The sequence below is a fragment of the Saimiri boliviensis genome, chromosome 9 (genome assembly GCF_048565385.1).
Source record: "Saimiri boliviensis isolate mSaiBol1 chromosome 9, mSaiBol1.pri, whole genome shotgun sequence".
Taxonomy (NCBI): Eukaryota; Metazoa; Chordata; class Mammalia; order Primates; family Cebidae; genus Saimiri; species Saimiri boliviensis.
Window position 1 is genome coordinate 7,984,453 of NC_133457.1, and position 15,076 is coordinate 7,999,528.

General features: G+C 37.5%; 1 protein-coding gene across 2 annotated transcripts in view; it reads right to left on the reverse strand.

Annotated features, from left to right (window-relative positions):
• PIK3R4 (phosphoinositide-3-kinase regulatory subunit 4) overlaps positions 1-15,076 on the reverse strand; it is a 70,663-nt gene that overhangs the window by 29,341 nt on the left and 26,246 nt on the right. For both annotated transcript variants that reach the window (XM_074405448.1, XM_010335820.3), the window contains 2 exons: positions 9,844-9,989; positions 7,851-8,054 (listed from right to left, as the gene is read on the reverse strand). In XM_074405448.1, the coding sequence (XP_074261549.1) occupies positions 7,851-8,054; positions 9,844-9,989 (350 nt within the window). The remainder of the gene's footprint in view (positions 1-7,850; positions 8,055-9,843; positions 9,990-15,076) is intronic.

The following is a 15,076-nucleotide window of genomic DNA, read 5'->3' on the forward strand; positions in this document are numbered from 1 at the left end:
CACTTTGTAATTTGTATTACGATTTACATCTTAACTTTCTTCCTAAAGGACAGTGTTCAAATATACCTCATCTTTGCAATTAACAAAGAACTTTAAACAATGTGTGATACCTAGTAATCTTTAAAACACAATTGTGGAATATTTATTATCTAAACAAAAACTCTGAATGTACAATATTAAGCAAAATAAAGTGTACTACTTCAGCCTTGCTCCTAGTTGTGTTGAGAAATTTATACTGAATGAGTATGTGAAGGCATTCTATGATATACAGAATATACTATTCAACTCAGGAACTGACTGGAATTCTGCCTGAACTGCAAATCTAAGCAACAAACCCAGTGGCATTCTAGGATATCAGACTGCCTAGGTTCGAATTCCAGTCCTAATTACTACTTATTTGTATATCTCTATTTAACTATAAAGATAATTACTACCATGCACCTTATCAGATTATAGTGAAATTTAAATGTTAATCTACCTAAAATACTTACGAACTTGAAACTGACAATAAGTAATCAATCTAAATAATTCATTGGCAACTTAAATATTCTGATAAATGTGCCAGTTCTACATCTCCTTCTTTCCAACCATTTACAGAATCCTCTAGTACATTCTCATCATGCCAAAAGAATAAAAAACATTCATTTCATAAAATGTCAGTTCCCCTGAGGCCTCAATCTAGAATCCCACTAGAGTTGAGAGTCATATTCACAATTCTCAGGCAGACTATGATAAAACCAACCCTAGGACGGCACAAAGTTAAAAAATATGAAATAAAATTGCATTAAAGTACAATAATAGACATATTCTTGACTAAATCCCAGTGTTCACTTGCAATACTTAGTTTATTTTCATGTCTGCTCCTACAGCTGAAGTAAGAGCTCTCTTTTTGTTAGTCTATGTTTTAGTCCACAAAAGAGAGGGCCACAGTAAGGGCCATAAATAGGAATGAAGTACAATATATGCTACAACATTAAAGGGACCTTAAAAACATTAAGATCAGTGAAAGAAGCCAGAAACAGAAGGCCACAGACTGCATGATCCATTAATATTCAATGTCCAGATTAGGCAAATCTATAGAAACGGAAAGTAGATTGGTGATTGCCAAGGGCTAAGGGAAAGAGAATGACTACTAATGGATACAGAGTTTCTTTTGAGGGTGATAAAAATGTGGAATTTAACACTGGTGACAGCTGCATAACTTTGTGAATGTACTGAAAACCAATAAAAGAGTGAATTTTATGGTAGTGAACTGCATCTCAATAAAAAAAATGTTAGCACTATACCATCAAAAAAACCAAACAAATTGACAAGGATATTACAAGAAAGGAAAACTACAGGACAAGGTTGTTCATAAAATGAAACATTAAAAATACCATTAAAGTAGTAACAAACCAAATCCAGTATATATAAAAACATTTTTAAATATTTATATTTTATTTATTTTTTAAAACTACATTTATATATAGATACAATATGACAAAGTTGTGTTTATTTCAAATATCCAGGGAATAAAGTAAGTTAAAAAAAAATCAACATATTTCAACACATAACAATAAAAAAACTATATAATACCCTCAATAGATAAAAAACATTTGATAAAATTTAACATTCTTCCAATAATAATCTTAGCAAGACAGAAAGAGAGGAGGATTTCCTTATTCTGTTCAAAAGCTTGTACAAAAAAACGAACAGCAAAAATCAAATTGAATGGTATAATGCTGAGCGTTTTCCCAGATATGAGAAACAAGGATGCCCACTCATTAAATCTCTTCAATACTACATAAATATCCTAGTCATTCAAATAAGGCAAGGAAAACAAAGGTATTCAGATTGGAAAAAAATAAATAAATTGATCACTCTTCAAGCATCATACAATTGTGAATGAAAATGTACAAGCAAATTATTATAATTTATAAATTATAATTTACAAATTTGTACATTATAATGTACAAATTCAAACAAAAATGTACAAGCAAATTATAATTAATACGTTTTATGAGGTTGCTGGATACAAGAAAATATAAAAATTTTTCCATATACCAACTACAAACAAAATAATGTTTTAATATGCCAATTGTAAAAGCATTTAAAAGAATCAAAAGCAACAAACTGACTTCTATAGGTTCAATGTAATCTCAATATATCAAAATTTTTCTTATATAAAGTGATAAGCTGACTTGAAAAAAATCACATGGAAAATGTTAAGAAAATATTAAGAACTAAGGATAGCCAAGAAAATCTTGGGGGCAGAGGGAGGGGAAACAAGCTGGGAGATGTTTTTTTCCTACCATAAATCAAGCCTAAGTTATGGTAACCAAGAAAGTGCAGTGCTAGCCTAAGTCCATAAACATATCCACAAACTTCAGCTTCTGACCATGATGAAGTAACAGGGACTAAACTAGTATTACCCTTCCACTTTAAACTGTAACACACACACACACACACACACACACAAACTTTTCAGGCATGAGAAAACAGGCAGACAGGGCTACAATGCCTAAAATGTTTACAAATGAGTCCTGTGATTCTCCCAGCAGTACCGTCTAGAGAGAGTTGCCACGCCATGGCAGAAGGAACATACAGTAATACAGAGCGGAGTTCAAGAATATCAGAGTTCAAGAAAGCTAGAAAGGGTAACACTGTGGGGCAGAGCAATGAAGAAGAGGGATCGGCACAGAACGAGGGCTATGGAAGGGTGTCCTGAAGTCTTTGGCTAAATATTAAACTATGTATGCATAGGAAGCCAAGGAAACTACCTGAGGCCACAGAAAGAACACAAGCCTGGGAACAACGAAAGGTCTCTTAACATACACAAAGCATCATGTTCTGAGAAGTCCTTAGTAGGGGAGCTAAACTGGAAACTAAGGGTTGCTCTGGACCTATCCTAAGCCTATCCTAACAAAGCTTAAAAGCAAACCTTAAAAAAGGATGAAACCGATCCCAAGAAACTGTACAGCAGAACAAGTCCAATACTGCAAAGCAATTCCATACCCAACATAAAATTCACAATCAACAGAGAAAGAAACTGCATGCCTGGAGGTGAGGGATTAGATAAAAACTTACATTGCATTATATATCTTCTTATAACTTTTCAGTTTTAAACTGGTATTTATACTACTGTCAAAAAACACAAAAATAAAAATCACTAAAAATGTATCTCATGTTTTAAAGGAGTGGAATCACTGTGTATTATTTATTAGCGCCTGATTAAACGGATACAAATAAAAACAGGGAGATGGGATCTAATGAAAATAGCCCTTCTATGAGTCATCTCCTGATGGTAAGTTCTATTGAAAATCTGGAGTACAGATTCCAACTTCCATATTGGAAATGTTGTAGACTTAACATACACTTTTGGAACATTACCAAATGTTTTAGAACATTACCAAATATATATTTTCCCACAGAAACAATGCTAGGTAGTCTAGAAAGGCCTATTATCCATGATGTGTCTCAAGTACAGTCCTGGACAGAAGAGCACTGAAGAACTTTAAGCCAAAAATAATTCAGTAGCAGTGTTCATACTGCCTGCTTGCAGAAGCTAAAAATATGCCTCTTCACTCTGTAACCCTGACATTAGAAACAAGGACTCAATTCCTATCTCCAAAGCCTCCCGTGGATCCACGTCTCTGCTAGTAATCCTAAGAAACTCAGGTAGCACAGGGACAAAAAAGAAATGAAGGTAGAGAAGAGGCTTTTTTTTTTTTTTTTGAGACGGAGTTTCGCTCTTGTTACCCAGGCTGGAGTGCAATGGTGTGATCTCGGCTCACCACAACCTCCACCTCCTGGGTTCAGGCAATTCTCCTGCCTCAGCCTCCTAAGTAGCTGGGATTACAGGCACGCGCCACAACGCCCAGCTAGTTTTTTGTATTTTTAGTAGAGACGGGGTTTCACTATGTTGACCACGATGGTCTCCATCTCTTGACCTCGTGATCCACCCGCCTCGGCCTCCCAAAGTGCTGGGATTACAGGCGTGAGCCACCGCGCCCAGCGAGAAGAGGCTTTTAAGAAGGCTGGAGGAGATAAACTGCACATGGGCTTCTTCCTAAGACTATATAAAACCCAAGTAAGCTTCTGAGTCTTAGTTCTCTGTGCCTTTTTTTTTTTTTTTTTGAGACAGTGTCTCACTCACCCAGGCTGGAGTGCAATGGTGTGATCTCGGCTCACTGTAACCTCCACCTCCCAGGTTCAAGTGATTCTCCTGCCTCAGTCTCCTGAGTAGCTGGGATGACAGGCGCGTGCCACCACACCCAGCTAATTTTTGTATTTTCAGTATAGACGAGGTTTCACCATGTTGGTTAGGCTGTTCTTATACCCCTGACCCTTTGATCTACCTGCCTTAGCCTCCCAAAATGCTGAGATTACAGGTGTGAGCCACCGCACCCAGCCTCCATCATTTATCTTACTTTAGAGGCAACACAGCATAGTCTAAGAGTGGAGGCTTTGGAATCAGATAGGTTTAGATTCAAATGCCAACTTTGAAACTTACTGCACTATATGAACATGAGCAAGTTAACTACCTTCCTTGTGTCTCCATTTCCTTATCTACAAAATAGAAATAACATCTGTTGTTCAAACCTGTTTTAAGGATAGTCAAAAATATGGAAATATGGTGACAACTACAGTGGTAAAGTCATTGTTGGCTTTCAAAAAACCGGAGGCTGGTGGTGTTCTGCTATTATTTCTTGTAAGAACCCCAGAGATTCCGGCCTGCTCTGCCTTCTACTAGCTGTGCTTATCCCTTGAACGGAGGACCATACTCTAACCTTTAGTAGTCTCCTAAAGCCATTATCACCAGAAATAACATAAAATGGGAGATTGTTCCTCTTTTTCCACTCAGACAAATGAGGGGATCACCAGCAAACCAACGAATATGCCAAGCACTGACATTTCAGAGGAATAGAGGTCAGTGAGTTTTAGTGATTTTTATCATGGCACCCAGTAATGGGGGCTGGCATTGAGGGAGCAGCAGTAGTAGAAAGGGTAAGAACAGTAGGAAGCAGGAAGTAGAAAAGCTATGGAAACGGTTCCTTCCCACTCCCTCCTTTTACCCATGGCAGTGTGAAAACCTACACCCTAGCAGGGTAAAAAGAAGAGAGATGAGGAGCTACAGTGGCTCCATATGGTAACTAATGACTTATAAGGAAGAAAAAATTTCAGGATGAAGGTTTTTAAATTAATATACAGGATAAATAGAGGAGAGAGAAATACTGGGTCACAATGGCCAAGCCTAATTATTTCACATTGAAATCTCTTTGATAAAGATTACTTACTCAGGAGAAACAACAGAAAAATTTAATTCAGATTCCAATTTTCCACGAATTGCTTTCTAAAATATAAAACGTATCTAATGTACAAGCCAAGGTTAAAAGAGAACCCAAAGAAAAAGCTCTTCAGAAATTCAAGTCACATCAAATTAAGTCTTTAAAATGTAGGAAATAGAACCACTTGTCCTAGAAGAGACATTCAGAGACATCCCCAGCCTCCAGTCAAATCTAGATCTAAAAGAACCAAAATGGTTATTGACCAGCCTCTCACAGGAACCTACTGCATTTTCAATCACCCAAATCAAAGTCTAGGTATCAAACAGCACTAGATATTCAGTGACAAGTACAATACATGAAAGGTTTTACATTGCAAAACCAATAAAATTCTCTCTGCAACTGAATGTATTTTCTAGTCTTGTTAAACAACAGATGACTGACAAGCATTCACTTTACAAACATATTCTATGGAATTAAAAAGGCATTAAGGTTGTCCTTTAGTAGCATTATGGCTCATGAAGCATATATTCAGCAACTATATTCTTTATTTTTAACAATTTTTGTTCCTATTTTGACTCCCCTAAGTTCCAAATTATCTCTCATAAAACAAGATGTAAATTTAGATTTAATATTTCCTTTTTTCTCAGCTTCCCAAAATGGTAGGAATACAGGCAAGAGCCAACATGTCTGGCCTAGACTTCTTTTTTTGTTTTTTATTTAAAAAAACAAAACAGGATACACGTACAGAACGTGCAGGTTTGTTACATAGGCGTATGTGTGCCATGGTAGTTTGCTGCACATATCCTCTAAGTTCTCTTCCCTCAACCCCCAACCCTCAACAGGCCCCAGTGTTGTTCCCCTCTGTATCCATGTGCTTTCAATGTTTAACTCCCACTTATGAGTGAGAACATGCAGTGTTTGGTTTTCTGTTCCTGTGTTATTTTGCAGAGGATGATGGCTTCCAGTTTCATTCATGTCCCAGCAAAGGACATGATCTCAATCCTCTTTATGACTCCATAGTATTCTATGGTGTATATACCACATTTTATTCATCCAGTCTATTACTGATGGGCATTTGGTTTGGTTCCATGTTTTGCTTTATGTTTGCTGCAATAAACATAAGTGTACATGTGTCTTTATAGTAGAATGATTTATATCCCTCTGGGTATACACCCAGTAATGGGAACTACTGGGTCAAATGCTATTTCTGGTTTTAGATCCTTGAGGAATCACCACTCTCTTCAACAATAGTTGAACTAATTTACATTCCCATCAACAGTGTAAAAGTGTTCCTATTTCTCCACAGCCTATCCAGCACCTACTGTTTCCTTATTTTTTTTTTTTTAATTTTTTTTTTTTTGGGGGTCAGTGGCGGTGGGGAGAGTCTCCCAGGCTGAAGTACAGTGGTGCAATCTCAGCTCACTGCACTTCCACCTCCCGGGTTCAAGCGATTCTCCTGCCTCAGCCTCCCAAGTAGCTGGTATTACAGGCACACACAATCACATCTGGCTAATTTTTTTTTTACTTTTAATAGAGACAGGGTTTCACCATGTTGGCCAGTGTGGTCTCGTACTCCTGACTTTCGGTGATCTACCCACCTCAGCCTCCCAAAGCGCTAGGATTATAGGCCTGAGCCACCGTGCCTGGCCCATTCCCTGACTTTTCAGTGATTGCCATTCTGACTAGTGTGAGATGGTATCTCACTGTGGTTTTGATTTGCATTTCTCTGGTCATTGGTGATGTTCAACTTTTTTTCATATTGATAGGGTTTTTTTTTCTTGTAAATACATTTAAGTTCCTCAAAAATTCTAGATATTATATCTTTGTCAGATGGGTAGATTGCAAATATTTTCTCTCACACTATAGGGTGCCTGTTCACTCTGATGATGGTTTCTTTTCCTGTGCAGAAGCTCTTTAGTTTAATTAGATCTCATTTGTCAATTCTGGCTTTTGGTGCAATTGCTTCTGGCCTTTTTGTCATGAACAGACTTCATATTTCTACAGAGGCCTTACTAATGCCACGTGTAATAAGATCACTTCCTAGTTCTAATAAGATTTTGTTAACTGATTCAAATTCACAGGCTTTTAAGATACACCAGTAAACTGCTGGCCTATTAAACCTAAGATGTATTATAAATACAAGTTATTTCAGTTGTTTACAAATATTAATTACAAATTTGAATTGAAATGAACCAGGATTTTTCTATATTGCATTTGTGTTTTGCAATGTTTCTTCCAGCTAAATTTCGTTACATTTTTTGGTAAAACAGAACTGAATCAAGAATACTAATTAAATCTAAGGTTATTTCTACTCTCTTTCCCTCATTTATTTAGCCAGTAATCACAAAAGAAACGTAACAGGTCTCCCATGATTCCTTATTTAGCTCAACTTGATACCTTAACATTACCTTTGTATTATCTTTGTTTAGAAATCAAAGCAAATACATAAAATGTTTGCCAAACTTACTCATTTTTTAATAATATAATCTAATCAATCAAAAACATTTTTAAAAGCTAAATGGACACTTCAATATTTTTATGAAATTTGCATTGAAATGTAAGACTTCAGAAGGGTGATACAACCTGTGAGAGCAGTTTCTTCAGAAGCTGTGCTATGGCAGGATCCTCTGGTGGAGGGCAGTCAGGAAGAGACCCATTTCGTTTCTTCTGACGCATATGAAGATGTCGGAACAAGCTAGTAATATCTTTAGACCTCAAAGCATAATCAAATATAGAACGGCTTACTGGTTCCTTCAAAACACTGAGAAGAACAAGTTTTCTTTCAATCTATATCAGAAAAATAAAAAGGATCAGCCAAAAATATAACACATACAGTTATTTTCAAATTCAAAAAACTTGTGAAAAGTTAACATACACATTTACTTTCTAAGAAAATAAGAGATATCAACATCTCTAATTGTGTAGAAGAAAAAAGAATACTAGTAAACTTTAATCAGCTAAGGTATCTCTTACTTTTTGTTAGCACTAGACCACACATTTGTGTCTATTGTATTGCAAGACTAATCATCCAAGCTAGGAAATTTCAGAAAACAAAAGAGAGCCATTTTTAGAACCCAATGTCAGACAACGTCCTAGATTCAAAAAGTATGTGCAGTTTACAGGTCTGACAACCAGGAGGTAACGATCCAGCAAAGATACTCAATAACCACAGGTCTTCCTTAAGTCATCACATTTTCCTGGTAGATTCAACCACTTCTGAAAACCACTGCTAACTCCAGAGTTTATAAAATCCTTCCTTTGTCCCAAAGAATACCTTCCTTGTCAATGCAAATGTAACAAAATGGATGAGCACTACTAACAGGTAATAGTAATCAAGAAGATTACCTTTTTTTTCTGTTACTCTAGCAAAAGAACCGAGAGGTACCTTTAGATATATTTAACTCCTTGGTGAAGTCAGCCAGTGAAAACCAGCATAAAAAGATATTTTTTTCTAATCCAAACTGTAGAAAAATAAGATTCATGAAGCAAATAAATAATTAGCCTCTCAGCTTCTGATCCTGGTCTTTCAAAATATAAAACAATGCCATAAGCAAAAGTTCAATGAACAAACTTTTAAATAGAGTAACCACTCAAAAGGAGTAGGTATCTCTAGAACTAATTTCCAAGGAAGCATAAACTTTTCTAAAATGGCATTTTTTTTTCTGATGGCGTTACCCATCTTTCATGTATGTATAAGCTGCTCTTGAGGTAAAAATAAAAACATACTACAAACTCTATGAAATAAAGAATAACCTCCAGAAATAAATCAATCTATAAAGAAAATAAGGACTGAAGGTATAACCAAAGCTTCTTAGTTTTCAGAGTTTATCTAAGGCCATTTTCTCCAAACAAAAGGAAGGTACACTGAGACACAAAAGTGGGACAAAGCCAGAGAGGTATGTGAATTCTATATGGGAAATGGAGTTTTGGTAAAGATAGATCTCAGGATGTTTTAACAGCTAGAATCATCCTTCACTATCTCATTCCATTTTATCTTAATAGTTGGCTGTCTAGCAAAATGAAGGGTATAAACACTGAAAAGCTAGATAAATAGTATTTGCTCTGTACAAACCAAAGACCCAAAATTTATCACCAAGTACTGCTAGAGGTGGGGCAGAGGTTGTATGGTTGTTAAAATAAAAAAGAAACGACATTGAAACAATCAGTGGTCAAAAACTTAAAAATTTTAAAAAGACTTTTTCTAATTTATTGTAACTGGATGAAATCAGCTATACTTTTTAAAATAAAAAGCAGCAATCCACCAATATACGTTTTTGTTTGACTATATTTCACTTTTAATAGCAGATGTTTTATAATAGTAAACCACACAAAATAAAGTATGAACTACTGTGTGATACATTAGGTATAACATGATGTAAAACATAATATTCTCTTGAACTTTTCTCACCTTCAAAGGTGCTTAGCCCATTTAACATTAATTAGCTTGAAAGGAGTATGAAAAGGCTATAGCTCAATGTAAATATTTTTAAATGTTAAGAAAAATAGGATTCTCTGCATATTTTTTAAAGAGGCACAGTTTGGAGGGAAGACTGACTCCAAGTTGGAATGCGTGTACCTGTATTATTGGTTGGGTAATGTATGGGTCAAGATAAGGCATCAGTTTACAGTAGACATCAGCTGTACTTATTCGGTGAGCTACCACTGTGATAAATCCCACAGCACCATAGCGTATCCATAAATTGGGATGACACAGGAAGGGGGCTAAGGAGGAAAAGAAAAGGTAAGGATCAAATCAGTTATTTCATACTATCAGGATAAACACATTTTCACTTTATAACATAACTGACAAAAGGATTTTGTCACAGTGTTACTATCAGGAGCCTTCACATACTCAATTACCCTGAGAAATAAACTCAACCAAGCGGACACGCTGTTATTATAACATTCTCTTAAAATAAATATCACAGCAATACCACAAAAGAATGAAGACAGTTACCTCATAGCTGAGGGCTTAAATTTTACATTTTTTTAGTCAGAACTAAAATTGTGGAGGCACCTACTCATTTAGAACACTGGATTAAAAACTGTTGGAGACATAACAGGTCCCAACAACATATAGCTAACTATTTATTATTCCCCCACTTGTTACCCCCAAGAAGCTTAAAGACATATCACCTCTACCACCCAAGTAGGAGAGAAACTGGGGAGAAGTTACTTCTCTAAGATACAGCATAAAGATTAAGGGAACAATCTGGGCTATCTGATACTCTTTTTAATATGAGGGTTTGATCAAATCTAATACATAACGCACAATTATTTTCATAAGATATTAATGAATGGAAACCAGAAAGGCAGAAAACATAATACTGATTCTTAAAAGTTTTAAAATATGGCTGGGCGCGGAGGCTCAAGCCTGTAATCCCAGCACTTTGGGAGGCCGAGGCGGGTGGATCACGAGGTCAAGAAATCGAGACCATCCTGGTCAACATGGTGAAACCCCGCCCCTACTAAAAAAAATACAAAAAATGAGCTGGGCATGGTGGCGTGTGCCTGTAATCCCAGCTACTCAGGAGGCTGAGGCAGGAGAATTGCCTGAACCCAGGAGGCGGAGGTTGCGGTGAGCTGAGATCGCGCCATTGCACTCCAGCCTGGGTAACAAGAGCGAAACTCCGTCTCAAAAAAAAAAAAAAAGTTTTAAAATATAAGATTAGACCAGAAAATTAAATGTCTTTTCATACCTTTTAACAATTTTATGTATTAAACATAAAATAAATGATTTCAACTAATCGACATCAGACTAACCTGATTTAGAAAAAAATACAAACTTTTAAAGGCAAGAAAAATTATGTTAGCTCTGAGAATGCAAACACATCAGCATTCAAAGGATATTTATTGTTTTATAAGAAATATACATTAACAGAGAAATAGGAATATCATCATAGACTAATACTTATATTAAAAGGGGAAGGAGAAAAGATGCATTCAAATATCTCTCTCCCAAGGTCTCGCATTTCTAATTCTTCTAATTATAAATGAGGAAGGTTTTGTTTATTTCATAAATATCCTGCAATCTCTGATCCATCCAACAAGGGACACTGGATATTTTCCCTGTGGTAAGAGGGAAGAAGAGAACTGGAAAAATGTTGGCAAACCTCCAGAAAGTAGCTAAACCCATAATAGTTTGACAGGAGTTGAGAAATGTATTATACTGAATTACTTATCCCAATTCTTAACTTTCCTGTATTATACAACCATACTCGTACACCTTTTATACACTTGTGGTATACAAAGGATACTTCTCTGTCCCCTTGCTTTTGGTTTTTATCACTTGCTTTGGCCAATTAATATTAGGCAAGGTAACACAAACAGGAATTTGAAGGGTATGCCTTCTCGTGCTTCTGTCAACACCATGAGAACGTCATGTGGGTAACCACTACCCCTACAATGAGGGCCCCAGAATGAGACAGATGAATCAGAGTCACCAGAGACAACCTGGAGATGCGGAGCCTGAAGCAAGGCCACCCACACGACCCACAGGTACATGATGAGAAACTTACTGAAGGATTTACTGAGATTCTGTGGTTGACTGTTCTACAGCATTATTATATCAGTAAGTAGCTGACTGATGCAAAGCACCTCAAATACTCAAAAGAAGAAGAAGTCTGAATCGAAAGAACTGCCTATGAAATAGTATACTCATTCTTTTCTTTATCCAACACATTCAACTTATCAGAAGACAAGTGTGGGGGAAAATATTCATAATAGCTAAGTGGGAAGAGTATAGTTTTTAAAAGGACTACCAAAGAAATCATAATCACCATAAAAACCACCTCCACCGTTCTCTTTAAAGTCACTACACTAGAAAGTGAAAACAATATGATAGGACATTTTAGTGTTCATCCTCTTGTGGAAAAAACCTGTTTTAACAACTATCAATGCATGAAAACACCATTACAAAGGAGTCCAAGTGAGAGATTACAGCACCTGGGGATAGCACAAAAATGAGAAAGGCCCAGTGAAGAAGGCAGGAAGGGCAGTTTCACATTACCCATGTCAACATTCCCCAAAGCCCAGGCAGCCAATACAAAGCAATAGCTTCCAAGTTGGGGAAGAGACAAATGAGCACTCGGCTTTGCTGTGGACTCTAACACCTGGCCCAAACCAATGAAACCAAGTGAAAACCCAAAGCATGCCCTCCCCTGCTGTTCCAGGTTCCAGGCCAACCACCATGGACCCATTCCCACAGGGGATGGCCTCCTCCAGGCCAGCCCTACTGCCTAGATGACCCCAGAGGACCCAGGCTTGAGGGTATCTAGGGTCCAGACCCACCCTAGTAGGCCCTGACACCTAGCTGGTCACTGCAGGCCCAGTCTCCAGGATTGTCCCTGCTGACTCAGGCTCCAGGCCAAGCCTCCATGAAAAAAGGGCCCAGAACCAAGCTGCTGGACTCAGGCTCTAGGCCTGCCCTGATAAATCCCAGCGCCAAGCCAGCACCTACAGAATTAGGACCTGGCACATCCCCAGAGAGCATAACTCTAGGCCCAACCTAGCACCAAGCAGGCTCCTACAGATTCAGGTGCAAGGTTGCCCCAGGTCAGCCACATGTACCCAAGATTCATGCCAGCACCCACAGATACAGGCTCCAGGTCTACATGATAGACCTAGGCTCTAATCCCAACCCCATGGACAACTCAACAGGCCCACACCAGAGAACCCAGCACCAAGACAGCTGCAGTGGATCCATCATCAAGGCCTACCACAATGGATCAAGCTCCAGACCTAACTCTGTGGATTCAAACATCAGGCCAGCCCCTGTGGAAGCAGGTGCCACGCCCATCAACCTACTGACCCCAAAACCAGGCCAGCCTGCCCAAGGACACCAGCAGCAATGTCACCGACACTTACCCAGAATCTCTGGACAGACTGATTATTGTAAAGACTGGAAGAGGTGTCTACTTCCTAAATACATGGATACCAATGCAAGGTCACAAGATCATGAATCAATCAGGGAAACATAAGCCCACCAAAAAAACATAATAAAGAACAAGTAACAGACCCTAAAGAAATGGAGAGCTGGGCCGGGCGCGGTGGCTCACGCCTGTAATCCCAGCACTTTGGGAGGCCGAGGTGGGTGGATCACGAGGTCAAGAGATCGAGACCACCCTGGTCAACATGGTGAAACCTCGTCTCTACTAAAAATACAAAAAATTAGCTGGGCATGGTGGCGCATGCCTGTAATCCCAGCTACTCGGGAGGCTGAGGCAGGAGAATTGCCTGAACCCAGGAGGCGGAGGTTGCGGTGAGCCGAGATCATGCCATTGCACTCCAGCCTGGGTAACACGAGCGAAACTCCGTCTCAAAAAAAAATTAAATTAAATTAAATTAAATTAAAAAAATAAAAAATAAAAAGAAATGGAGCTACAAACTGCCTACCAAAGAATTTGAAATAATTATCTCAAAGAAAGACAGAGACAATGGCTCATGCCTGTAATCCCAGCACTTTGGGAGTTGGAGAAGGGAGGATTACTTGAAGCCAGTTTGAGACCAGTATGGGTAACAAAGCAAGACCCCACCTCTACCAAAAAAAATAAAAATAAAAAAAATAGCCAGGTATGGTAATAAATGTCTGCAGTCCCAGCTACTTGGGAGGCTAAGATGAGAGGACTGCTTGAGCCCAGAAAGTTTGAGGCTGCAGTGAACAACGATCACACCACTGCATTCCAGCCTGGGTGAGAGAGAGAGACCCTGTCTTTAAAAAAAAAAAAAAAAAAAATTTCATCTAAGTTCAGTGAGGTAAAACAGAACAGATAGACAACTAAGCAAAATTCGGAAAACAATATACAAAGAAAATTAAAAGTTCACAACGACAAAGAAACCATAAAAAGGAACCAAACAGAAATTCTGGATCAGAAGAACACAAATGCACTGAAAAACTCCATAGACAGCTTCCACAACAAACTTTATTGGGCAAAAGAAAGAATAAATGAGCTCAAAAACAGGTCATTTGAAATTATCCAATCAGCGGAATTAAAGCTTATTTAAAGAAAGAATGACAGGAAACTTCCCAAATCTGGAGAGGGAAATGAACACTCAGATCCATGAAGCCCAAGGAATTCCAAACATATTAAATATAAACATATCTTCACCAAAAAACATTATAATAAACTTCTCAAAGACAGAGAATTTTGAAGACAGCAAGACAAAAGCAACTCAATAAACAAAAGAACCCTCATATGATCATCAGTGGTTTTCTCAGCAGAAATGTTATTAAAACATGTAATACTAACATGTTAAAATGCTACTAAAATAAAAAACTTCAACAAAGAATACCATGTCAAGAAAAGCAGTCCTTGCAAAATGAAGATGAGATCAAGACCTTCCCAAACAAAAGCTGTAGGAGGTCATCACTCTAGACCTGCCTTATACAAAAAGCTCAAGGGAGTTCTTCAAGTTGAAATGATAGAACATCAAATAACACCATAAAAACGTATGAAAGTATACAGCTCAATGTAAAGGTGAGAAAACAGTTCTTTCAGAATACTCTGAAACTGTAATAATGGTGCATAAATAACTTTTTAACTTCAGAATAAAGTTAAAAGACAGAAGTATTTTAAATAACTATAGCCACAATAATTTGTTAATGGATACAAAATATATAACAGAGGTGAACTGTGACATCAGTAACAGAAAATACAAGAGGAAGAGAAGTTAAAATGTAGAGTTTTTGTATAAGGTCAAAGTTGTTATCAACTTAAAATACACTGTTATGACTGTGAGATACCTTAGTAAGCCTCATGGTAACCACACACACAAAAAGTACAAAACACAACATAAAAGATAAAGGAATC